Genomic DNA, 25,871 nt, shown 5'->3' on the forward strand with positions numbered 1-25,871 from the left:
CTCCCTCAGAGGGCTGTATTCAAATTCACAGGCCTTGGGGGTAGTGAGCCAGGCGTTGGTAGTTGTCCTGTGTGCTTTTTCAACACAATAGCGATCCTTTCGGCGGCTGTATCAAGTTCACAAGCCTTAAAGGACTTCAGCTTAGCAGTAGTTCTTCTTGTAGGAAATGAGACACAGTCATCAACCGGTTTCTCCCCTCACTTGGGGCTTTTTCAAGATGTGTTCTCATTGCTGGCAGGTATTCCTTTATAGGGCTATCCTGCATCCTTATTGGTTAGTTCAAAGGGGTGTGTGATCCCAGTTAAGGTGGAATTTGAGTTATATCCCTTAAACTTTTAAGGAGGTATCTTATTGTCTCTTGTAGTTTTTTGGAAATTTCCCGTTGTTAATTTTAGTTTAACAACTAGTATACTAAAAGTATATATTGCTCCGGAAAGGAACAACCATACGTGTAATATGGTCACATCCATGGTGTCAAGTGAAATCGACTTAAATTATGAGTAAAGTCTGTTCAAGAGTTAGTATTTTTTGGAGTCCTCAATTTGATTAAACACATAGGTAGAGGTAAAAGACATATGTCAGTATTGTACAGGGAATATAAAGTTTTTACAGAGTGTTTTTACATTTGATAGTTACAAACAGAAGTAAATTAGGGACAAAAAGAGAGAACTGGGGGTTCTCATTGTCTTAGAGTTAAAGTTAAACACATAGGTAAAGAATTTTTCCCATATGTGTATATGATACAGAAAATAGACAGACATTCTAGATATTTCATGTTTGGTGGTTGCATATTGGGGCATACTTATCTGATCAAGAGTCAGTATTGTTTGGGGGATGATAGTATGATTAAACACATAGTTAAAGGTTAAACACATATGTCGGTATTTGTTCTCTTTTTGATAAATATTATAAAATCTTACATTTGGTACTTGCAAACGGAAGTTAATTATGAAAAAACGGTTCTTAGTGTATTAGGGGTAAAGTTAAACACATAGGTAAAAGTTAAACACATAGGTAAAAGTTAAACACATATGTGTATATGACATTGACAGACTATTCCAAAGTTTTACATTTGGTACTTGCAAACGTAAGTTAGTTATGAAAAACGGTTCTTAGTGTATTAGGGGTAAAATTAAACACATATGTAAAAGTTAAACACATGTGTATATGACATAAAAAATGTAGACAGACTATTCCAAAGTTTTGCATTTGGTGGTTGCATACTTGGGCAAATAATGAAAGGAGGTTCCGATTGTTCTTAAAAGGCATATCTAATAGAGACCGTTAGGGGAAGTTTTAGTCAAACATAAAAGGAGCTACATCAAGTTCTGAGTTTAAGCCTAATGGGTGCAGTGTTTTCATGGTATATATCAGTTCGGCTTCCTTACATTATTCTACTATCCTCCTCAGGGTTCTTAGAGAGAGACCCTTCTATACTTGGCATTAGGGTTTTGATATAAGCGCCAATTCTCACCTATCCTCCCTACAGCGTCTACTCTGCCAACTTCTGCCAGTGCACAGTGCCACTCATATCTGTTGTCACAGTAGTTTGCACGCATAGTACCACTAATCGAAAAAAAATTGACAGGCAGAGGCGTCGTGTTCGTGGTGCTGTGATTCCCCTTTGGCCCTAGAATAATGCCCAGTGTTCAGAGGCCACATACCCCGAAATCAAACATTTCTGAGGACATAGTTGACTGGCTAACACAGGACACCCAATCTTCTACAGCTTCCTCTCGGAATCTTGACGCACCATCCTCCTCCAGCTTAGCTTCGGGCACCTCTCAAGTTACCACTCGCCCGCCTGCCGCCACCACCAACACTAGCACCACAGCCGCTTCACTTGATCTATCAGAGGAGTTATTTACACATCAGTTGGAAGAAATGTATGATAGTGATGCACAACCATTATTGCCAGAGGATGTAAATAACAGGGATATGTCTCAGTCAGGCAGCATTACACACATGAACGTACGGTGTAATGATGATGATGTTGTACCCGCTGCTGCTTCCTTTGTTGAGTTGTCAGATACAAGTGAAGCGGTTGATGATGACGATGCGTCCGTGGATGTCACGTGGGTGCCCGCTAGAAGAGAAGAAGAAGAGGGGGAAAGTTCAGATGGGGAAACAGAGAGGAGGAGGAGACGAGTTGGAAGGAGGGGGAGGTCGTCACAAGGAGCTAGTGGCACAGTCAGACAGCATGCATCAGCACCCGGAGTCAGCCAGACATCATGCCAATCAACGCATGCTGTTGCCACCACCAGAATGCCGTCATTGCAGAGCTCAGCAGTGTGGCATTTTTTTTGTGTGTCTGCCTCTGACAACAGCGATGCCATTTGCAACCTGTGCCAAAAGAAACTGAGTCATGGGAAGTCCAACACCCACCTAGGTACAACTGCTTTGTGAAGGCACATGATCGCACATCACAAACGCCTATGGGATCAACACATGAGTACAAGCAGCACACAAACTCAAAGCCGCCATCCTCCTCCTGGTCCAGCATCTTCAGCCACATCAACCACTGCTGTCCTCCTTGCCCCCTCTCAACCATCCGCCACTCTGTGTCTCTCCTTGAGCAGTTCCTGCTCATCTGCCCACAGTCGGGTGCCTGTCAAGGACATGTTTGAGCGTAAGAAGCCAATGTCACAAAGTCACCCCTTTGCCCGGCATCTGACAGCTGGCTTGACTGAACTCTTAGCCCGCCAGCTTTTACCATACAAGCTGGTGGAGTCTGAGGCATTCAAAAATTTGTAGCTATTGGGACACCGCAGTGGAAGGTATCCGGCCGAAATTTCTTTGCACAAAGGCAATCCCCAACCTGTACTCGATTGTGCAAAAGGAAGTAATGGCATGTCTGGCACACAGTGTTGGGGCAAGGGGTCCATCTGACCACTGATACCTGGTCTGCAAAGCATGGTCAGGGCAGGTATATCACCTACACTGCGCATTGGGTAATCCTGCTGACGACTGCCAAGCATGGAATGCGTGGCTCTGCAGAGGAGTTGGTGACACCGCCACGACTTGCAGGCAGGCCTGCTGCTGCCACCTCCTCTACTCCTCCTACTCCATCCTCTTCCATAACCTCCTCGGCTGAGTCCTCTTCTGCTGCTGCATCTTGCTCCACATCAACGGCACCCCCCCCAGCTCCCCAGGTACTATGCCACATCCCGGATACGGCAGTGTCACGCCATCTTGGGGTTGACTTGCCTGAAAGCAGAGAGTCACACCGGACCAGCACTCCTGTCCGCCCTGAACGCACAGGTGGATCAGTAGCTGACTCCGCACCAACTGGAGATCGGCAAAGTGGTTAGTGACAATGGTAGAAATTTGGTGGCGGCATTGAATTTGGGCAAGTTGACACATGTGCCGTGCATGGCACATGTGTGTAATCTGATTGTACAATGCTTTGTGCATACGTACCCAGGCTTACAGGATGTCCTGAAGCAGGCCAGCAAGGTGTGTGGCCATTTCAGGCGTTCCTACACAGCCATGGCGCACTTTTCAGATATCTAGCGGCGAAACAACATGCCAGTGAGGCGCTTGATTTGCGACAGCCCGACATGTTGGAATTCAACACTCCTAATGTTCCACCGCCTGATCCAACAAGAAAAAGCCGTTAACGACTATTGTATGAACGGGGTGCTAGGACAGCCTCTGCGGAGCTGGGAATTTTTTTGCCACGTTACTGGACGCTCATGCGCAATGCCTGTAGGCTCATGCGTCCTTTTGAGCAGGTGACAAAACTAGTCAGTCGCACGGAAGGCACCCATCAGCGATATCATGCCATTTGTTTTCTTCCTGGAGCGTGCCCTGCGAAGAGTGCTGGGTCAGGCCATAGGATGAGCATGAAGAGGAAGAGTTGTGGTCATCATCACCACCAGAAACAGCCTTATCAGCATCGCTTGCTGGACCTGCGGCAACGCTGGAAGAGGATTGTGAGGAAGAGGAGTCAGAGGAGGAATGTGGCTTTGAGGAGGAGGAGGAAGACCAACCACAACAGGGCATCCCAGGGTGCTCGTTGTCCACTTTTCTGGTACCCGTAGTGTTGTACGTGGCTGGGGGGAAGAAGATACCTTCAGTGAGATCACTGAGGACGAGGAACGGGACATGAGTAGCTTGGCATCCAACTTGTGCAAATGGTTTCTTTCATGCTGTCGTGCCTGTTGAGGGACCCTCGTATAAAAAGGCTGAAGGAGAACGACCTTGTACTGGGTGTCCACGCTACTAGACCCCCCCGGTATAAGCATAAAATGCTTGAAATGTTACCGAATTACTGCAAGTCGGAAAGGATGCAGCAGTTCCAAAATAAATTAAAAGAATGCTTTACACAGCGTATAAGGGTGATGTCACAGCACAACAGGAATCTAACAGGGGAAGAGGTGAAAGTAATCCTCCTCCTCCCACGACCACGCCGGCAAGGAGAGGACGCTTTACAGACGTGTTGTTGATGGAGGACATGCGGAGCTTTTTAAGTCCTATGCATCGCCACAGCCCTTCGGGGTCCACCCTCAGAGAACGACTCGACCGTCAGGTAACAGACTACCTCGCCTTAACTGCAGATATCGACACTATGAGGAGCGATGAACCCCTTGACTACTGGGTGTGCACGCTTGCCCTGTGGCCTGAGCTATCCCAATTTGCCATAGAACTTCTGTCCTGCCCCGCTTCAAGTGCCCTGTCAGAAAGGACCTTCAGTGCAGCAGGAGGTATTGTCACTGAGAGAGAAGTCGCCTAGGTCAAAAAAGTCTAGATTACCTCACCTTTATTGAGATGAATGAGGGATGGATCCCGAAGGGACTGACAGTGGGCGATACATTCGACTTAAAAAGGCCTGATGAGATGAGCTGCCTTGGGCTAAAAATGGTCCACACGCTGCTGTATTTTATCTCCGAATGCCGGATGACTTGCCGTGACTTATCCGCCACCAACTAGAGTTCAAGCCGCAATGTTTTAAGGCACTTTCTGACTGGTGCTACACTGTGGCTTCAAAAACCAAACCAAAAAAAAGGCACATAACAGGGATTAAACTGATAGAATAGTACTACTTAAACACACCACTCCTATCTGGTGGCACATTAGATTCAGACCTTGACACTGACAAATCTACTTATCTTTTCAAGATTTAGTATATTCGTTCCTTATTGAAAGAAGTGTTGGTTACTTTGGATATTGAGGAGTCTAGTCCTCTTGATATCAAAACTAGTAAACATTTAAATTCTGTTTATAAACCTCCTGTGGTTACTCCTGAGGTTTTTACAGTTCCTGATGCTATTTCTGATGTGATTGCTAAGAGAATGGATTAAGCCTGGTACTTCTTTCATGCCTTCTAGGTTTAAAAAGTTTGTACCACTTTGCCAAGAGATTAGAGTTTTGGGGAAAAAGTCCCCAAAGTTGATGGGGCTATTTCTACTCTTGCCAGACGTACTACTATTCCTATGGAAGACAGTACTTCTTTTAAAGATCCTTTAGATAGGAAACTTGAATATTATCTAAGGAAACCTTATTTATTTTCTGGCTCTCTTCTCAGGCCTGCCATTGCTATGGCTGATGTTGTGGCTGCATCAACCTTTTGGTTGGATAGCTTAGCGCAACAGGAAACGGATCCTGATTTGTCTAGCATTGTTCATTTGCTTCAAACATGCTAATCATTTTCTTCTGTGATGCTATTTTTGATATCATCAAAATTGATGTTAAATCTATGTCTTTAGCTATTTTAGCTAGAAGAGCTTTATAGCTCAAAATTTTGGAATGCTGACATTGTATCTAAGTTTAGATTACTATCTCTTTCTTTCCAGGTAACAAATTTATTTGGTTCTCAAATGGATTCAGTTATTTCAACTATCACAGAAAATCAATCCTTCTCCTAAAGAATCTTGTTCCAATTGGAAACCTTCTTCAAGTTTTGAATAAATCAAGCCTTTTAAGAAACCGAAGCCAGCCCCAAGTCTGCAATGAAGGTGCGGCCCTCGATCCAGTTCAGCTGGTGGGGGGCAGATTTGAAATTATTCCAAGACCATCTGGCCAGATTTGTTAAAAATCAGTGGATTCAGAGTATTGTCTCTCAAGTGTATCGAATAGGATTCAGAGTAGACCTCCTGTGAGAAGTTTCTTTCTCTCTCACGTTCCAGCAAATCCGGTGAAGGGCTCAGGCTTTTCTGAAGTGTGTTTCAGATCTAGAGCTTTCAGCGGTAATAATACCAGTTCCGTTTCAGGAACAGGGTCTGGGGTTTTATTCAAATCTATTCATTGTCCCAAAGAAAGAAAATGCATTCAGGCCAGTTCTGGATCTGAAGTTTTTGAATCTTTGTAAGAGTCCCAACTTTCAAGCTGGTGACTATAAAGACTATTTTGCCTTTTGTTCAGCAAGGTCATTATATGTCCACGATAGACTTACAGGATGCACATTTTCATCCGATTCATCCAGACCACTATCAATTTGTAGCTCTTCTATTTGGCCTAGCAACAGCTCAAGGATCTTTTTGAAGGTTCTCGGTGCCCTTCTATCTGTTATCAGAGGACAGGGTATTGCAGTGTTTCCTTATTTGGACGATATCTTGGTTCTCGCTTAGTCTTTACAATTAAGCCGAATCTCACACAAATTAACTAGTGTTGTTTCTTCAAAGACATGGTTGGAGGATCAATTTACCAACAAGTTTCTTGATTCCTCAGACAAGCGTCACCTTTTTAGGTTTCCAGATAGATTCAGTGTCCATGACTCTGTCCATAACAGAGAAGAGACGAATGAAATTGGTTTCAGCTTGCCGAAACCTACAGTCTCAATCATTCCCTTCAGTGGCTATGTGCATGGACGTTTTAGGTCTCATGACTGTAGCATTGGACGTGATCCCCTTTTCTCCTTTTCACATGAGACATCTACAACTTTGTATGCTTAATCAATGGTGCAGGGATTATACTCGGATATCACAATTTGATATACTTAAATCCCAACATTCAACTCTCTCTAACTTGGTGGTTAGACCAACATCGTTTAATTCAGGGAGCCTCTTTTGTTTGTCCTACCTGGACTGTGATCGCAACAGATGCAAGTCTTTCAGGTTAGGGAGCTGTCCTGGGGATGATAAACAGAGCATAGAATGATTGCTAATCTTCCTGATATTCACTGTTTTGTTCAGGCTTTAGTTCGTATCAAGCCTGTTGTTATTAAATTCAATCTTTCCTCCTTGGAGTCTTAATTTGGTTTTGAAGACTTTTCAGGCTCCTTCTTTTGAGCCTATGCATGCTTTGGATATTAAACTCTTTCTTGGAAAGTGTTGTTTCTTTTGGCTATCTCTTCAGCTAGAAGAGTTTCCGAATTGTCTGCTCTCTTGTGGAGTCTCATTTTCTGTTTTTCCATCAGGATAAGGCTGGTTTGCGGGGCTTCGTTTAAATTTCTTCCTAAGGTTGTGAATTCTAACAACATAGTAGGGAAATTGTTGTTCCTTCCTTGTGTCCTAATCCCAGAATGCTCTTAAAAGATCTTTGCATTCTTTGATGTTGTAAGAGCTTTTAAATATTATGTTGAAGATACTAAGATTTTAGGAAGACTTCTAGTCTATTTGTTGTCTTCTCTGGTTCTAGGAAAGGGCTTTATAGCTTCTGCCATTTCTTTTGGCATCTTGGTTGGAAGCTTTTAATTCATAAAGCTTATTTGGAGGTGGACAGTCCCCCACCTCAGAGGATCACAGCTCATTTTACTAGATCAGTCTCCACTTCTTGGGCTTTTAAGAATGAAGCTCAGATGATCAGATTTGCAAAAGCAGCAACTTGGTCTTCTTTGCTACATATACTAAATTTTACCATTTTGATGTATTTGCTTCTTCTGAAGCAGTCTTTGGTAGAAAAAGTTCTTCAGGCAAACTGTTCAGTTTGATTCTCTGCTAATGTTTTAAGTGTTTTTTCTTTCTATTTATGAGAAAACTTATTTTTTTGTGGATTTAATTTTTTCAGCGGAGAAAGGCTGTTTTTATTTTATCCCTCCCTTTCTAGTGACTCTTCTGTGGACTTCCACATCTTGTTGTATTTCTATCCCATACGTCACTAGCTCATGGACTCTTGCCAATACATGAAAGAAAACATAATTTATGTAAGAACTTACCTGATAAATTAATTTCTTTCATATTGGCAAGAGTCCATGAGACCCACCCTTTTTCTGGTGGTTATGATATTTTGTATAAAAGCACAATTATATTTCCAGTTCCTCTTTTTTTTATGCTTTTTAGTTAAACTGAATTGTGGGTGTGTTGAGGGGTATATTTATAGGCATTTTGACGTCTTGGGAAACTTTGCCCCTCCTGGTAAAGATTGTATATCCCATACGTCACTAGCTCATGGACTCCTGTCAATATAAAGAAATGAATTTATCAGGTAAGTTCTTACATAAATTATGTTTATATATATAATATATATATATATATATATATATATATATATATATATATATGTACCGGTGTATATATATCTGCAAATGAGGAAGCACTCTCAGGATTTTCAATTGAAAACTGTGTTTGTCAAGTACAGTTACAGCCGTCAATAGGGTTGTCATAGCAACCAAAAGTACATAAGGCCCCCCAACAGTGGGTATGGCATTATATGGCCAGTACCACTGTTGGGGGGGCGTATGTATTTTTGGTTGCTATGAGAACCTATTGATTACCGTAACTGTACTTGTCAAACACGGTTCTTCATTTTTTTAGGACCATATAAGGGTTGGGTCTTTCCCTGTAGGGAATCTGTTTTCTATGTGGTATTTATTTACTGTGGTATAGAACATTTGGGTGTTTAGACTGTATATAGCGATTCACTTTGGAGTGCAGTGTGGAGGTCCCCACCTGTTGATGCGAAAGAAAAGAACAAATAGGAAACAAATCTCCAATATTATTGTAATTTTTCCTTGTATGATAGAATAGAGCCCTTGTATAAGAGTGATACTCGCGTAATTAGGTCTAACTTAGGGAGCAGTACGTAAGCATGGGAGCTGAACATAGGAACAAATTGACTCAATTCACCACGTGTTGCGAATTGAGTTCAAACAAAAAATATGCTTTTATGTACTGTGAGACATCTTATGTATTCTTTTAACAAATCAATAGTTTTTACATTTAAAATATAATCTTTTATTTCTTGCTTAAAAGGACAGCAGGATTACACCTTTATTTGCTGCCTGCGTTGTCTGCATTAAAAACACATCTCCTAGTTGTGTTTTTTCAACCTCTAATATATAAATAGTCAATGAGCTGTGATCCTGAGTGGGGTGAACAAACTGGTTTGGTTTAATCACGTACCCTGAAAAGTGACTTATACTCAATAAATCCTTATTTGAAATAATATGTGTTTCACCGTCCACTAGGTCTTAATCTCTAATATTATATTATTTCTATTCTTTAAGAGATAGCTAGCTGACCAATTGTCAATTGAGAGCTATTAAAGGAATCTCATTGTTATTTGCCAAAATATTATTATGTGATGAATCTGCCTGATGGTATATCTGGTTGTACTTCGAACTTTCTTACCAGAGAGTTTTCTGTAGTGTTAAAAGATGGCTGAGTCTTTTATTCACATATGGCAAATAATTATAGCTTTGACATATGAGTTTGGAAAGTGGTAATTTCAGTCAATTATTCCTGACTCTTTAGTTAGTTGTGTTCATTAATGTATCTAACTACATTAAGATATCTGGTAACAAAAGGTTAGTGTGTTTAAAGTAGGTAATAGTTGTTAGCAATATGGTGGGTTTTTGGCTTGTGCTTTATTTGTTCAAACTTATTAAAGATCAGTATCACACCTTTATTACTTAGGTAGTTGTAATCAATGTTGAGTAATCTTTAACTTATATATTTCACGTTGTATGCTCAATATCCTTGACTTGGCTTAGTCGTAGCACTTAGATTGATTCTTTTTATTAAAGTAATGTGTGTTTCACCGTGCGCTAGATCACAATCTTTGAAATTATATTGTCACTATTCGTCAAGAGATGGCTAGCTGACCAATTGTCAATTCAAAGCTATTGACAGAATCTCATTATTATATTACTATAATATTATTATGTGATGAATCAGCTTGATGGTGTATTGTATATAATTCAAACTTATTTCCCAGAACATTTTCTGTGTGATTTTTACGGATGCCTGAGTACTTTATTTTCTCATATGTCAAGTAATTCTGGCTTTCACATATAGGTTGGAACGTGGTAGTTTCTGTAAATTATTTCTTGCTTTTTAGTAAGTTGTGTTCACTTAATATATCTGACTGCTTTATGATATCTGGTGATAAAAGGTCAAGATGTTCAGTTATTGACGATATATCATGAAATGTGACACTCGCCTTTATTCGGTCACTCTGATTAAAGATCAGTATCTCTCATATATTCCTAAAGCAATTGTACTAGATGTTGAGTAATCTTTAATTAATATATTCCACGTTGTATGCTCAGTATTCTTTGGCTTAGCTTAATTGTAACACTTAAATTGTATCTTTAAAATGACATATATTCTCAGTTGTGTGTTACCGTTTAACTGCTAACTATACGGATTGAGTTACAAAATGTATTGTTTTGTCCGCTATTTGAACCCGCTAGTGGTTTTATAATAAACTTCTGTAACTCACTGTTATTCTGTATTACCTTTGTATTTTCGCTTTTCAGTTTACCTTTTAATTACCGTTAAGCTGGATTATAATATTACTTTAGAATTACCAATATTCAGATTACCTTAAGTTGCCTGTCACTGTTGGTGCTCTATTTTACCATCTTATTTCTCACTATATAAAATCGCAACGGTTGCTTATAAATGCCCCGTTTCTATGTTCGGCGGTTTACCTTATAGTTACTGTATCTGCCGGTTGCCTAATATAGCCTGAGAATTACCGCTAAGCACTCTTACCTTTTAATTACCTCTATGCTAGATAAATCCTATAACCTAAATTGTTGCGATTTCCAGGTTACTTCTAATTTACCGATATTGGTATGCTAACACTTGCTTCTGGAATACTGTTTGTAAGATTACCAACGTTTAGTATTGTTTGTCGTTACTAAAGGTAAATCTTAAGCTCCCGTATTGTATATTTTTACATTAAGTATATTGGTTCAGGTAGCGATCTAGAATCTTGAACTATGTTAGAAAGATTTTTAACAATAACTTGGCTTAGAGTTTTCTATAATTTTAAAACAACATAGGAGAGCAAGCAGTTAAAAATTGTTTAAGGAACCCCTGACGCCGCGTTTCCCATACGCTTCCTCAGAGGGGGTTACGCGTGGCGGCAAAAGAGTAAGTTTAAATTTCTGATCTGAACACTCCCTCTGTTCCCATTCGTGGAGAGTGTCAGTGAGTTTATTGGATCAGCTTGCTGTCAATTAGACTCTGGCTTGCAGTATTATTGATGTTATACTTCTTCCTTATGTTTATGCTAGGAACTGGAATGATTGTATCAAGCTGTATCAAAGTGATACATATGGAGACTATCCAATAGCTAACTATATATCTAATGTATCTCTGATGTATTATAATGAAAAAAACTTTCGCTATTCTATTAACCCTGTTTGATTCAACATGGACTATGATCTGGTCACTTAATAAACATACTTATTTTATGCGAAGATTTTTTAAAGAGGAGAGAAAATTCACTCACTGAGTATTAGTTTTGATATATTTGATCTGACTAACTTGCAAATTGTCCTGCAAGTGTCTATTAAAATTATTTTTTTATTGTGACGTTTATTCAGCTTTCAAATTCCTGATGAGTTGCATTAATATAAGAGGTGTAAGGTAAATGTGATATTAGAAAAAAACATATTGGATTGTGAACCTAAGACTCACTGAAATAAGTAACTCTAAATACATACAAAACCGTGGATAAATAAAAAATGGTATTTTGAAGTGTTATTTTTAAGTGACAAAAGTGCATGGGATACTCTATTGTGTTTGTGTTACTATTTTACCTCCTCTGTTATGTGCAGAGTTAGTTAAGTTGCTGTTGTGGAGCGTGAAAAACTCCTGGGTATTGTTTTAAAAAATAGGTGAGTGCTCTCAAATTATGATGCTTAGAATTCTAAACATTGGGGCTTAGGTTGCTGTTTAGCTAACATCTATATTGTGCATAATTAACTACGATTCTATTGTGAGGTGTGGAAAAAAAAAAAAAGGGGGGGGGAGGGGAAACCACTCAATTACTGATGTTAGGTGCTGAATCTATTGTGACATTAAAGGTGACTCAAAATTGCTGAGGATGTGAATAAATATTAAATAATTACTGATAAGAGTGCTTCTTTTATATTTCTTCAGGGAATAAATAAAAATAATATAGATTTCCCCTTGTGATAGAATGGTTTGAACTTAAATCCCAAAATTTAGGACATTATAAAATCGTATTTTCAGGGTTTATGAAGGGATTATAAGTCTCATTATTATAAGTATACATTATAATTATTACTATAATTTAGTCCATATGGTTTAAACACTTTGTAACAGGTGTCTCCATTTGCATTCCATTCTTAGGAGGGTTTCCTCCATGTTACCCCCCCTTATTCCTAGAGAGGATTTCTGTAGTACTGCAAATGTAATGATTGATCATTACTATTATGTTTGATAAGAAAATGTTTAGCCACACTTGTCAATGTTCTTCCTTTTTCTTGATCTTTTATGGCATTCCGAATGGTTACGCAATGTTCCATGACCCTGGTTCTGACTTGTCTAGTGGTCATGCCCACGTAATATAATTTACATGGCATTGTAAAATATAGACCACTCCATTGAGGTGCATGAAAAATGTTCTGGGATAGTATGTTTTTGGCCATATTTGTCAATGATCTCTTTTTATTTTCCATACTTTGGAACAGGTGTTACATGTCCCACAGGGAAACATCCCTGGTGAATTACTTAACTTTTTTGGTCTGTAAGACCTAGTGGGACGGTGAAACACATATTATTTCAAAATAAGGATTTATATAGTATAAGTCACTTTTCAGGGTACTGATTAAACCAAACCAGTTTGTTTCACCCCACTCAGGATCACAGCTCATTGACTATTTATATATTAGAGTCTGAAAAAAACACAACTAGGAGATGTGTTTTTAATGCAGCAACGCAGGCAGCAAATAAAGGTGTAATCCTGCTGTCCTTTTTAAGCAAGAAATAAAAGTTATATTTTAAATGTAAAAACTATTGATTTGTTACAAGAATACATAAGATGTCTCACAGTACATAAAAGCATATTTTTTGTTTGAACTCAATTCGCAACACGTGTGAATTGAGTCAATTTGTTCCTATGTTCAGTCCCATGCTTACGTACTGCTCCCTAAGTTAGACCTAATTACGTGAGTATCACTCTTATACAGGGCTCTAGGGAGATTACTTTAATTCAGTATTCTATCATACAAGGAAAAATTACAATAATATTGGAGATTTGTTTCCTATTTGTTCTTTTCTTTTCGCTTGAAATATATTACCTAGGCTACACTAGGTTTCTTAGGAAAAAAATAAATAACACATAAAATAATTCACAATGAATTTACACAGTGATCTACTAACTAGACAGCAAAAAAGATTACAGGATTTTAATACCACGTTTAATATATCAGATGAACACTCACCAAATCTGGGAGATGATCAAATAAACAATCTACTGTGCCAGTCTCACAAAACACTTTACAAACACTCCAAAAGATGGTGGAACCTTCACTTTTTTCAGAAGTATAAACAAGGATAATATGATCCCTAGGGGGCTGCGGATTAAAATGTTTCAGCATACCAACTAAAAGACAAGACCACATAGAAAGGTGGGAAAATGCACTTACCAACCTGTTCCATTAACATTATTCAAATTCTGATTGAAGTCTGATCAAGATGAAGTAGCTCTTTTGGAAGACACAAATAAAGCACAAAATGATAATCTTAAAGCCTGTGAGAATTTAGACAAATTTAATGACTGTACAAACAATATCAGTTAGAGTTGGATAATTTGGAAAATGAATTAATAAAAGCAAAAAAGAGAAATATCAAGGGACCAAGAAGACTATCGTAATAAAAAGTTTACAAATGGCAGAGAAATTACCATACCAGGCCTTTTCAGACTAACAAACCACAAAACTTGATTCAACTAAACGATAGTGAAATAGAATGCTCAGATTCGGGATACCTCTACTGATAGTATAACCTCAGAGATAAATACACAATCTAGAACATATACAAGGTCTCAATCACAAGCAATGGAAAACAGCAATAGAGCAAGCCCATCAATCCCAACAACATCATCATCTTTTTTAGGAATACGACCAAACAGGCAGAACACTCTGCAAACACACAATGCAGTTCAACGAATCGAGACCGAACCAAACGGAAAACCCCCAAGCAGCACCCCAGAGAGAACAGAAGGCGTCTCACCGAGTCTGTTCTCCAAAATAAGAATGGCAACCTAAAAAATAATAAACCTTACTCAACATAACTTTGAATATATAGTCTATCAAAAGCTTAAGTTTCCTGTCCCACTAACTCTTTGAATAAATTTGAAGCAATCAAGGATGTAAATTTATTCACCAGAAAATTACTCCTGAAAAAACTATATGCTAAAAAAGAATTAGGGAGACTGGACACTCACAGATCAGTTAGCTCTTAACAGATATACAGGAACTACTAAATGACAATACCCAAATACTGAAACAGAAATCACATGGCCGACAACATATAAAAAACAAATCCAAATATGTCCCTAGAATCAATTTGTCACCACAGATACAAGTGTTTAATGAAATTGTTTGTAACAAAATGAGAAACTACCCAAAATGAGAAAGACCTCCAAATTATCCAAACAAGAACAAAAAGCCCTTAAGTGAGATACAAAGTTGGCAGGATACGGTCATTAAAAACATCAGATAAAGGGGGAAATATAGTCTTTGGGACAAGGAAATGTACCCTTATTGGGCGCGATTAACAACTGAGCAATACACAATGCTATAAAAAAATTGCTTGGCAACCCAACACAAATGTCTCTAGAGAAATACAATAAAATGATAGAGACAACATAAAAGATCAGATCATTTATAAGTAGAAAAAGAATTTCTAACCCAAAAACATCCTACTACAGCTACCTTTTACCCTCTTTCCCAAGGTACACAAAAACCTAAAAAAAAAAACCCAGGCCGCCCCAATTGTTTCAGGGAATAATAGCTTAACAGAAAAACCGAGCCAATATATTGATCAAAGGCTTAGAGAGTACCTATACACATTACCATCATACATAAATATACTATGGAGGTACTCCAAAAATTGGATAACTTGCCAATTATTGCCTGAACGCAATATTAGTTACAGCGGACGTGGAATCTCTTTATACAAACATTAAACACAATTTGGGAGAACAAGCTATTTCATATTTTCTGTCCACAAATGAGACTGATGACCAAGATCATAATATATTCATTAAACAGTTGCTGAAATTTGTTCTACACCATAATTATTTCACCTTCAAGGATCTGTTTTATCTACAAACCAGGACACTGCTATGGGGACTGCTTGTGCCCATACATATGCGAATCTATTTTTGGGATGGTGGGAGAACCATACAGTGTTCTCTGATGATAATGATATATACATGCAACACATCCCAATTTGGATTCGTTATATAGATGACATCCACTGGTATGGGAAGGACAACAGATAAACTACAACAGTTTATGCATAAAATCAATTCCAATGATTTAAATTAAAATTAACTTATGAATGGAGCCATCATAAAGTTAATTTTCTCGATTTGGAAATTTCAAGTAGACCAGGAAGGTAAAGTCAGTACAACACTATATAGAAAAAGCACAGCAACTAACACCACTACTACATCATAGTAGTGCACATGCCCCAAGTACTATGAGAGCCATCCCCAAGGGTGAATTTATACATCTTAGACGCAACTGTTCTGATTTAGCTGTATATAAACAACAAGCAAAACAGTTAGTGAAAGACTTCATGACAGAGGATATAGCAAACGCTCGATAAAAAGGGCCAACACAGAAGTGACAAAATGGAGAGACGCAAACCTGTTGGAGCCACGGATCAAAAAACAAGATAATAAACCACGGTTTATAACTACCTTTATTCCTCAAATGAATCAGATTACAAAAATAATGAATGATAACTGGCACATTCTACTTAATGATCCCCTCTTGGCGACCCAGATCGGGGAAAGGAGTATCAGTGGGGTACAAAAGACCAAAGAATCTTAAGGATAAAATGGTCAGAAGCCACTACATTCACAGACCAAAAAAGTTAAGTAATTCACCAGGGATGTTTCCCTGTGGGACATGTAACACCTGTTCCAAAGTATGGAAAATAAAAGAGATCATTGACAAATATGGCCCAAAAACATACTATCCCAGAACATTTTCTCATGCACCTCAATGGGAGTGGTCTATATTTTACCAATGCCCATGTAAATTATATTCGTGGGCATGACCACTAGACAAGTCAGAACCAGGGTCATGGAACATTGCCGTAACATTCGGAATGCCATAAAAGATCAAGAAAAAGGAAGAACATTGACAAGTGTGGCTAAACATTTTCTTATCAAACATAATAGTAATAATCAATCATTACATTTGCAGTACTACAGAAAATCCTCTCTAGGAATAAGGGGGGGTAACATGGAGGAAACCCTCCTAAGAATGGAATGCAAATGGATACACCTGTTACAAAGTGTTAAACCATATGGACTAAATGATAGTAATAATTATAATGTATACTTATAATAATGAGACTTATAATCCCTTCATCAAACCCTGAAAATACGATTTTATAATGTCCTAAATTTTGGGATTTAAGTTCAAACCATTCTATCACAAGGGGAATCTATATTATTTTTATTTATTCCCTGAAGAAATATAAAAGAAGCACTCTTATCAGTATTATTTAATATTTATTCACATCCTCAGCAATTTTGAGTCACCTTTAATGTCACAATAGATTCAGCACCTAACATCAGTAATTGAGTGATTTCCCCTCTCCCCCCCCCTTTTTTTTTTTCCACACCTCACAATAGAATCGTAGTTAATTATGCACAATATAGATGAGCTAAACAGCAACCTAAGCACCAATGTTAAGAATTCTAAGCATCATAATTTGAGAGCACTCACCTATTTTTAAAACAATACCAGGAGTTTTTCACGCTCCACAACAGCAACTTAACTAACTCTGCACATAACAGAGGAGTAAAAATAGTAACACAAACACTAATAGATATCCCATGCACTTTTGTCACTTAAAAATAACACTTCAAAATACCATTTTTTATTTATCACGGTTTTGTATGTATTTAGAGTTCACTTATTTCAGTGAGTCTTAGTTCACAATCCCAATATGTTTTTTCTAATATCACATTTACTTACACCTCTTATATTAACGCAAACTCATCAGGAATTGAAAGCTGAATAAAACGTCACAATAAAATAATAATTTTAATAGACACATGCAGACAATTTGCAAGTTAGTCAGATCAAATATATCAAAACTAATACTCAGTGAGTGAATTTCTCTCCTCTTAAAAAATCTTCGCATAACATAAGTATGTTTATTAAGTGACCAGATCATAGTCCATGTTGAATCAAACAGGGTTAATAGATAGCGAAAGTTTTTTTCATTATAATACATCAGAGATACATGAGATATATAGTTAGCTATTGGATAGTCTCCATATGTATCACTTTGATACAGCTTGATACAATCATTCCAGTTCCTAGCATAAACATAAGGAAGAAGTATAACATCAATAATACTGCAAGCCGGAGTCTAATTGACAGCGAGCTGATCCAATAAACTCACTGACACTCTCCACGAATGGGAACAGAGGGAGTGTTCAGATCAGAAATTTAAACTTACTCTTTTGCCGCCACGCGTAACCCCCTCTGAGGAAGCATATGGGAAACGCGGCGTCAGGGGTTCCTTAAAACAATTTTTAACTGCTCTCCTATGTTGTTTAAAAATTATAGAAAACTCTAAGTCAAGTTATTGTTAAAAATCTTTCTAACATAGTTCAAGATTCTAGATCGTACCTGAACCAATATACTTAATGGTAAAATATACAATACGGGAGCTTAAGAGTTACCTTTAGTAACGACTATACAATAGCTACGTTGGTAATCTTACAAAACAGTATTCCAGAAGCAAGTGTTAGCATACCAATATCGGTAATTAGAAGGTAACCTGGAAATCGGCAACAATTTAGGTTATAGGATTTATCTAGCATAGAGGTAATTAAAAGGTAAAGTGCATAGCGGTAATTCTCAGGCTATATTTGGCAACCGGCAATACAGTAACTATAAGGTAAACCGCCGAACATAGAAAACGGGCATTTATAAGGCTACCGTTGCGATTTTATATAGTGAGAAATAAATGGTAAAATAAGCACCACAATGACTGGCAACTTAAGGTAATCTGAATATTGGTAATTCTAAAGTAATATTATAAATCAGCTTAGCGGTAATTAAAAGGTAAACTGAAAAGCGAAAATACAAAGGTAATACTATATAACCGGGAGTAACAGAAGTTTATTATAAAACCACTAGCGGGTTCAAATAGCGGACAAACAATACATTTTGTAACTCAATCCGTATAGGTAGCAGTTAAACTGTAACACACAACTGAGAATATATGTCATTTATAAAGATACAATTTAAGTGTTACGAATTAAGCTAAGCCAAAGAATACTGAGCATACAACGTGGAATATATTAGTTAAAGATTACTCAACATCTAGTACAATTGCTTTAGGAATATATGAGAGATACTGATCTTTAATCAGAGTGACCGAATAAAGCGAGTGTCAAATTTCATGATATTCGTCAATAACTGAACATCTTGACCTTTTATCACCAGATATCATAAAGCAGTCAGATATATTAAGTGAACACAACTAACTAAAAAGCAAGAAATAATTTACAGAAACTACCACGTTCCAACCTATATGTGAAAGCCAGAATTACTTGACATATGAGAAAATAAAGTACTCAGCCATCCGTAAAAATCACACAGAAAATTTTCTGGGAAAAAAGTTTGAATTATATACAAATACACCATCAAGCTGATTCATCACATAATAATATTATAGTAATATAATAATGAGATTCTGTCATAGCTTTGAATTGACAATTGGTCAGCTAGCCATCTCTTGACGAATAGTGACAATATAATTTCAAAGATTGTGATCTAGCGCACGGTGAAACACACATTACTTTAATAAAAAGAATCAATCTAAGTGCTACGACTAAGCCAAGTCAAAGGATATTGAGCATACAACGTGAAATATATAAGTTAAAGATTACTCAACATTGATTACAACTACCTAAGTAATAAAGGTGTGATACTGATCTTTAATAAGTTTTGACCAAATAAAGCAGGAGCCAAAAACCCACCATATTGCTAACAACTATTACCTACTTTAACACACTAACCTTTTGTTACCAGATATCTTAAAGTAGTTAGATACATCAAGATGAACACAAGTAACTAAAGAGTCAGGAATAATTGACTGAAATTACCACTTTCCAAACTCTATGTCAAGCTATAATTATTTGCCATATGTGAATAAAAGTACTCAGCCATCTTTTAGCACTACAGAAATCTTCTGGGTAAGAAAGTTCGAAGTACAACCAGGATATACCATCAGGCAGATTCATCACATAATAATATTTTGGCAAATAAACAATGAGATTCCTTTAATAGCTCTCAAATTGACAATTGGTCAGCTAGCTATCTCTTAACGAATAGAAATAATATAATATTAGAGATTAAGAACCTAGTGGACGGGTGAAACGCATATTATTTTCAAAATAAGGATTTATTGAGTATAAGTCACTTTTCAGGGTACTGATTAAACCAAACCAGTTTGTTTCACCCCACTCAGGATCACAGCTCATTGACTATTTATATATTAGAGTATGAAAAAACACAACTAGGAGATGTGTTTTTAATGCAGCAACGCAGGCAGCAAATAAAGGTGTAATTCTGCTGTCCTTTTTAAGCAAGAAATAAAAGTTATATTTTAAATGTAAAAACTATTGATTTGTTACAAGAATACATAAGATGTCTCACAGTACATAAAAGCATATTTTTTGTTTGAACTCAATTCGCAACACGTGTGAATTGAGTCAATTTGTTCCCCACCTGTTGATTTCTGCTAGTGGGAGTGGCATCACAGATGGTGACCTGGAACTTTATTACGTAGGATAGTTTAAAAGGCACGGTGGTTGGTAGATTGTACACTGTTATTTTGCATTGTCTGACGAAGGGGGTAACAACCCCGAAATGTTACATTGAAAATCCTGGAGAGTGCATCCTATTTTGCAGCTATTATCAATATCCTGGTCGCACCCTGGTGGATGAAACTTTAACCGTGAGTGCTGGCCTACCTACTAGTTTTAAATAAATTATATATATATATATATATATATATATATATATATATATATTATATATATTTTTTTTTTTTTTTTTTTTTTTCTTTTCTAAAACACCCGTCACTGAGTCCAATTAATTACTCTCAGAATAGTATTTTTTCTCTCTTTTTCCTAGATTTGGTTATGCCATCTGACCAGTATACATTACAGCTTCGGAACCACATAGCAATGCCAATCAGAAACGATGAACCTGTTGCTAAACTGGATCAAAGTACATCAACTGTCACTGCATTACAGCAAGGTCAAACAAATATTGTGCTTATCCATAAAAGTATCCATTTTTTATTTTTTTCTATCTCCTTACATCGTGCGTGTTGCCTACTTTTTTATTTGGTTTCAAAGTTTTTAGTAAATTTTACAAACAATAAGGGAAATCAAGAAGAAAAATACAAGAAAATATAACGTAGAGAGATACAAGGCGATGGTCACTGTACCATGTATTGAAAAAATAAACAATATTAACAGGTATAAAACACAGCCCAGTTTTACATATGAGGCAAAGTAATGTTAAACATCTCTGCAGAGATTTCTTACAAAGTGGTGCTTCTGAAATGGGATGTGTGTTATACAACTTGGTAACCACCATACCCTGTTACAATCATAGGAAAACACAAATTCTAAGAAATAGTAAACGTTACACTAAAAACAGTCTCTTATACCTGTTCTTAAAGTATCACTTTAATATTTGAAATTGTGACATAAGGGCAAACAGTGAAAAAACAGTATTTATTGGTAAATGAGAGTAATTAAACTATTATAGAAATAACACAACTGCCAAGTACCCAAAAAACAAGAAATTGAAAAAAATGCTGTCATACTTTGAGAGAGAGAGTCAATGTTAGTGAGGGTTATTTTCTTTGGCATTGCAGATGCAAAAGATTAAATTGGCCAAAAGTCAGCCCCATCTCATCTTCAGCCTGTTGAACCTCTTTCTTTTCATCCTCAAAACAACAAAAATTAATATCTTCTGACAAAGTGAGTTATGTATTTAAAAATATATTATTGTTGTTTGTCATTCTCAAGGGACTATTCTAGGTCACAACTCTGAACCTTTAGAATGTCATAGGGCTAAAGTCCAAGTCAGGTCTTTAGTCATTGCTGTCAAAGTCAATTCACAAGTCTTCCTTGATTATGTCGCGTTGCGTCACAAGTCCATTAAATTTGATTGCCGATTTCGGACATTTAACCATTGCACAAGCAGTTCTGGTGAACTGCTTTCTTCAATGCCGCCCCCTGCAGATTTGCAGCCAATTGACTGCTAGCAGGGGGTGTCAGTCAGAGTTGGATGATGTCAGCAGCCTTAGTGGCAGCAGACAGTTAAGGAGCAGCGGTCTTAAAACCGCTGCTTACATAACTGCTTTTTCCGGCGAGCCGGAAGGCTCGTGAAGGCTTGTGCGGAAACAGGGCATCGGGGCCATTCGTCACTTGAACAAATCGTTTTTTTTACATCTACTGACCTCATTATATAGTTACTTTAAAAGTCTTGTGTTTTTCCCCCCTTCTACTTTGCATTGTATATTACATGTTAAATAGATTTGGACTGCATTTTAAAGACATTATTAAATTGTGCTATTGTTTTTTGAGACAAATCCTTATTCAGAATTTTTAGATATTCGTTATGGATGGAGCATCACGGCTTCCAAATGGCACCATCTATGTTGTTGAACTGGATACTTAGGTTAGTATTGGTTTTACAATTTAAAGGGCAAAATGTCTGGCACTTTAAGGGACATATAATTGCAAAAGCAATGTGTTGGAACATTTTGATTATTGCTGACTCTGAGCCAGCTCTTAGGAATGCTTTTGACCAAAGGATACCAAGAGTACATGTGATATAAAAGAAGTAAAATTAAAGTGTCTCAAAATGACATGCTCTATCTCAGGGGTGTCCAAACTTTGCTCTCCAAGAGGTTATGGAACATACAGTTCCCATGATGCTCAGCTAGATAAAATGCTGGCTGAGCATCATCGGAAATGTAGTTCCAAAACCTCTGGAGAGCAAAGTTTGGACACCCCTGCTCGTATCTGAATTCCGAAAGTTCAGTTTTGACTTTCATGTCCCTTTTAAATTATGCTTTGGAAATGAGTCTTGAGGTAGTGCGGCAATTGCACAGTTGTTTCAGGTGACATGATAAATAATGGCACAATCAAGATATACATTGTATACACAGTCAAAGCCTACTAATTATTCACTTGTTTTTAAAATGTAAAGTCTGATTGCCAGAGCAGTGAAGTTTAACATTTTACAAAGTAAAATCTAGACATGGTTATAAGTTGTTACTTTTCCACTTCTCCAAATGTATAATAATGTAATACACTTTTTTTTTCATCTGATGGTGAATCTGCATCGGCATTTTCATACTTTTCATCAATTTAAGGCACATACAGATTCCCCCTTTGTCCATATATCTGGCTACTCTAATAGTAACATAGTAGATGAGGTTGAAAAAGAGGTCCATCGAGTTCAACCTATAAAAATTCTAATATACTTATATATAAAAAAAAAAGCTCCAGTTGAGCTTCAATTAATCCCATTAAAAGGTGACCCATTTAACACAAGCAATCATATCCCATGAATTCTGTTTCCAGCCAATGTATCGAAACCATTTTTAATTGTATCTAAGGTTACTGGCATCACTAACTCCTTTGGTAATGAGTTCCACAATTTTTATCGCTCTATACAGTAAAAAAACTTTTCTGTTGCAGGAGATTAAATCTCCTTTCCTCCAGCCTTAGATTGTTGACCTCTTGTCACAAACAATTTTCTTAGAATAAACAGAGCTTTTGCCATCCTCTGTATATGGGCCTTGAATATATTTATATAAAGTAATCATGTTCCAAGTAATTCCCAGTCCCTAATTTTGTACATTAATCGCCTATGTGGCACTGTTTCAAATGCCTTTGCAAAATCTAAGTATATTGCATCAACTGATTCCCCTATATCTATATTTTTACTTACTTCCTCATAGAATCTAATTAGATTAGTTTGACATGATCTATTGCTCATAAAACCATGCTTATTTGAAATCATAATCTTGTTTACAAGAATATTCTCATCAATATAATCACTTCAGTTATCTTCCCCACTATTAATCTCAGACTAACTAATCTATACCTGGATCAGCCCTGCTTCCCTTTTTGGAGGAGTGGCACCACATCTGTTTTATGCCAATCCTGGTGGTACTATGCCTGAGGATAATAGTTTTGAAAAATCATAAAGTAGAGGTTTGTCTATAACAGTGCTATATTCTGGTGTTTTCCATTTGGGCCTGGAGTTTTATTTACCTAAATATTATCAATTTTTTGCCCTGATATCCTCTAGACATAACCCCAGTTAAGGTATGGGGCTGCATGTTCTACTTTGTTCCAAAGTATCCTCCATTGGTTCCCTCTCTTGTGTATACTGAAGAAAATTATTGGTTTTAGTATCTCAGCCTTCTCCCTGTCACTTTAATTATGCTACCCTCCATGCAATTTTAATGTATCTATATTGTCCTCCTTAGATTTTCTGCTATTTATGTACATAAAGAACCTTTTTATGGTTTGACTTAGAATCCTTTGCAATTAATCTTTCCTTTTCAATGTTGGCTAATTTGATTGCTTTTTTGCCTGCCTTTGTTACGTTCCATTATAAATTTGGTATGTTGAGTCTGTACTATATTTCTTTGAACTAATTTAAATGCCCTATGTTTTTTCCTTATTTCTCTTAACCACGTTTTTATGTAGCCACATTTGCTTGGATTTATTTATTTTAACTTTTATAACCATATGGTAGTGTTGATATGTATATTTATTTAACAAAGTTTTAAATGTTATCCATTTATCCTCTGTATTTTTATAAGAGAAAACTTTGTTCCCAATTTTATGTTATTTAAAGAATTCCTTAAATCATTGAATTTGCTTTCTTAAATTTAATAGCCTTAGTTAAACCTTTAAGACACTGCTTATGAAAAGAGATTTTAAATGTGACGATCTTATGATCACTATTACTCAAATGTTCTTTGACTTCTATGTTTGATTATTATATATGTATTGTTTGATAGCACTAAATACAATATAGCTTTATACCCTAGTTGGCTTCTCTATTAAATCCCTTAGAACATTTAAAAATCTATCTCCCTTAGCTTATATAACTAGTTTCATTGGCCCTGTTAAAATCTCCCATAATTAAAGCACTGTTATTAGCAGCCTTTCCTATTTGCATTAGTAGTTGAGTTTCCTCCATGTTACTAATGTTGGGGGGCTTGTAGCATTTTCCTAGTAATGTGTTTAGTATTTTTCCCCCCACTATCTTATTTTAAACACACAGGGTCTCTACATTGTCACTTGTATGTCATCATACATTTCTTCCCTTATTGTAGCCTTAAGGTTAGGTTTAATATACATGCAGATTCCTCCACTCCTTTTATTACTCTTGTCCCCTCCTAAATAAAGTATAACCCATTAAGTTAACTGCTCAGTCATGTGAATCATCCTACCACAGTTTGTTATACTGATATAATCCTCTGCTGCAACTAAGAGCTCCAGCTCCCCCATTTTTACTTGCCACGCCTCTTGTATTTGCTGTCATATATTTAATTTTCATGTGCTTCTCTGCTGTTACTTGGTGCACTTTCATCCAAACTTTCTAATGTGACATTTCTTAAGTCATTCCTTGCGTGAGATATTCTAGTGTGACTATATTCACAGACTATTGTTCTGTCTATTGGGTTTGGAGTGACCTTCCCCCCCCCTTTGCCTAGTTTAAAATAGTCTCTAAGCATGTTACCATCCTCCCCCCAACACACCTGCACCCATGTCATTAAGGTGCAATCCATCCTTAATGTAGACATTGTACCCAAGTGAAAAGTCAGCCCAGTGCTCTAAAATGTCAAACCCTTCATTTGTACACCATGTTTTTAACCATGAATTAACTGACCTTAGCGCCTTCTGCCTTACTGAGTTAGCACATGGCACTGGTTATATCTCTGAAAATATTACCTTGGAGGTCCTTGCTTTAACCTTGCTACCGAACGTCTGAAGTCACTTTTTAGGACATTCCATCTCCCGCTGATTCTTTCATTAGTACCAATATGCACCATGACTGCAGGATCAGACCCACATCCCTCTAACAATCTACTATCAATACGCTCCACATTATGCCTAACATGAGCCCATGGAAGACAGCAAACTCTTCTATTTAATTGGTCTGGATGACAAATTACCCTATCACCCTTCCTAATAATTATTATATCTTTCCTACCACAACATCTGCCTCAGGCCCTGACTTGTATTCCTCTCTTCCATGACTGAAGGAATGTTAACTGTAGTATGCCATGCTACTATGACTGAAGGACTGCCCACTATAATCTGCTCCTCTTCATGATTAATGGACTGTTCATTATACTAGACAATACAGCCCTCTCTGACACTCGCCCACCCCTGACTGATAACCCCAACTTCTT

General features: G+C 37.2%; 1 protein-coding gene across 1 annotated transcript in view; it reads left to right on the forward strand.

Annotated features, from left to right (window-relative positions):
* Positions 1 to 25,871, forward strand: part of NUP210 (nucleoporin 210) — a 1,597,588-nt gene that overhangs the window by 143,084 nt on the left and 1,428,633 nt on the right. Inside the window, 3 exon segments of the mRNA XM_053721041.1 lie at positions 20,543 to 20,705; positions 22,045 to 22,091; positions 22,094 to 22,105. Coding sequence (XP_053577016.1) covers positions 20,543 to 20,705; positions 22,045 to 22,091; positions 22,094 to 22,105 — 222 coding nt within the window.

Source organism: Bombina bombina, chromosome 7 (genome assembly GCF_027579735.1).
Source record: "Bombina bombina isolate aBomBom1 chromosome 7, aBomBom1.pri, whole genome shotgun sequence".
Taxonomy (NCBI): domain Eukaryota; kingdom Metazoa; phylum Chordata; class Amphibia; order Anura; family Bombinatoridae; genus Bombina; species Bombina bombina.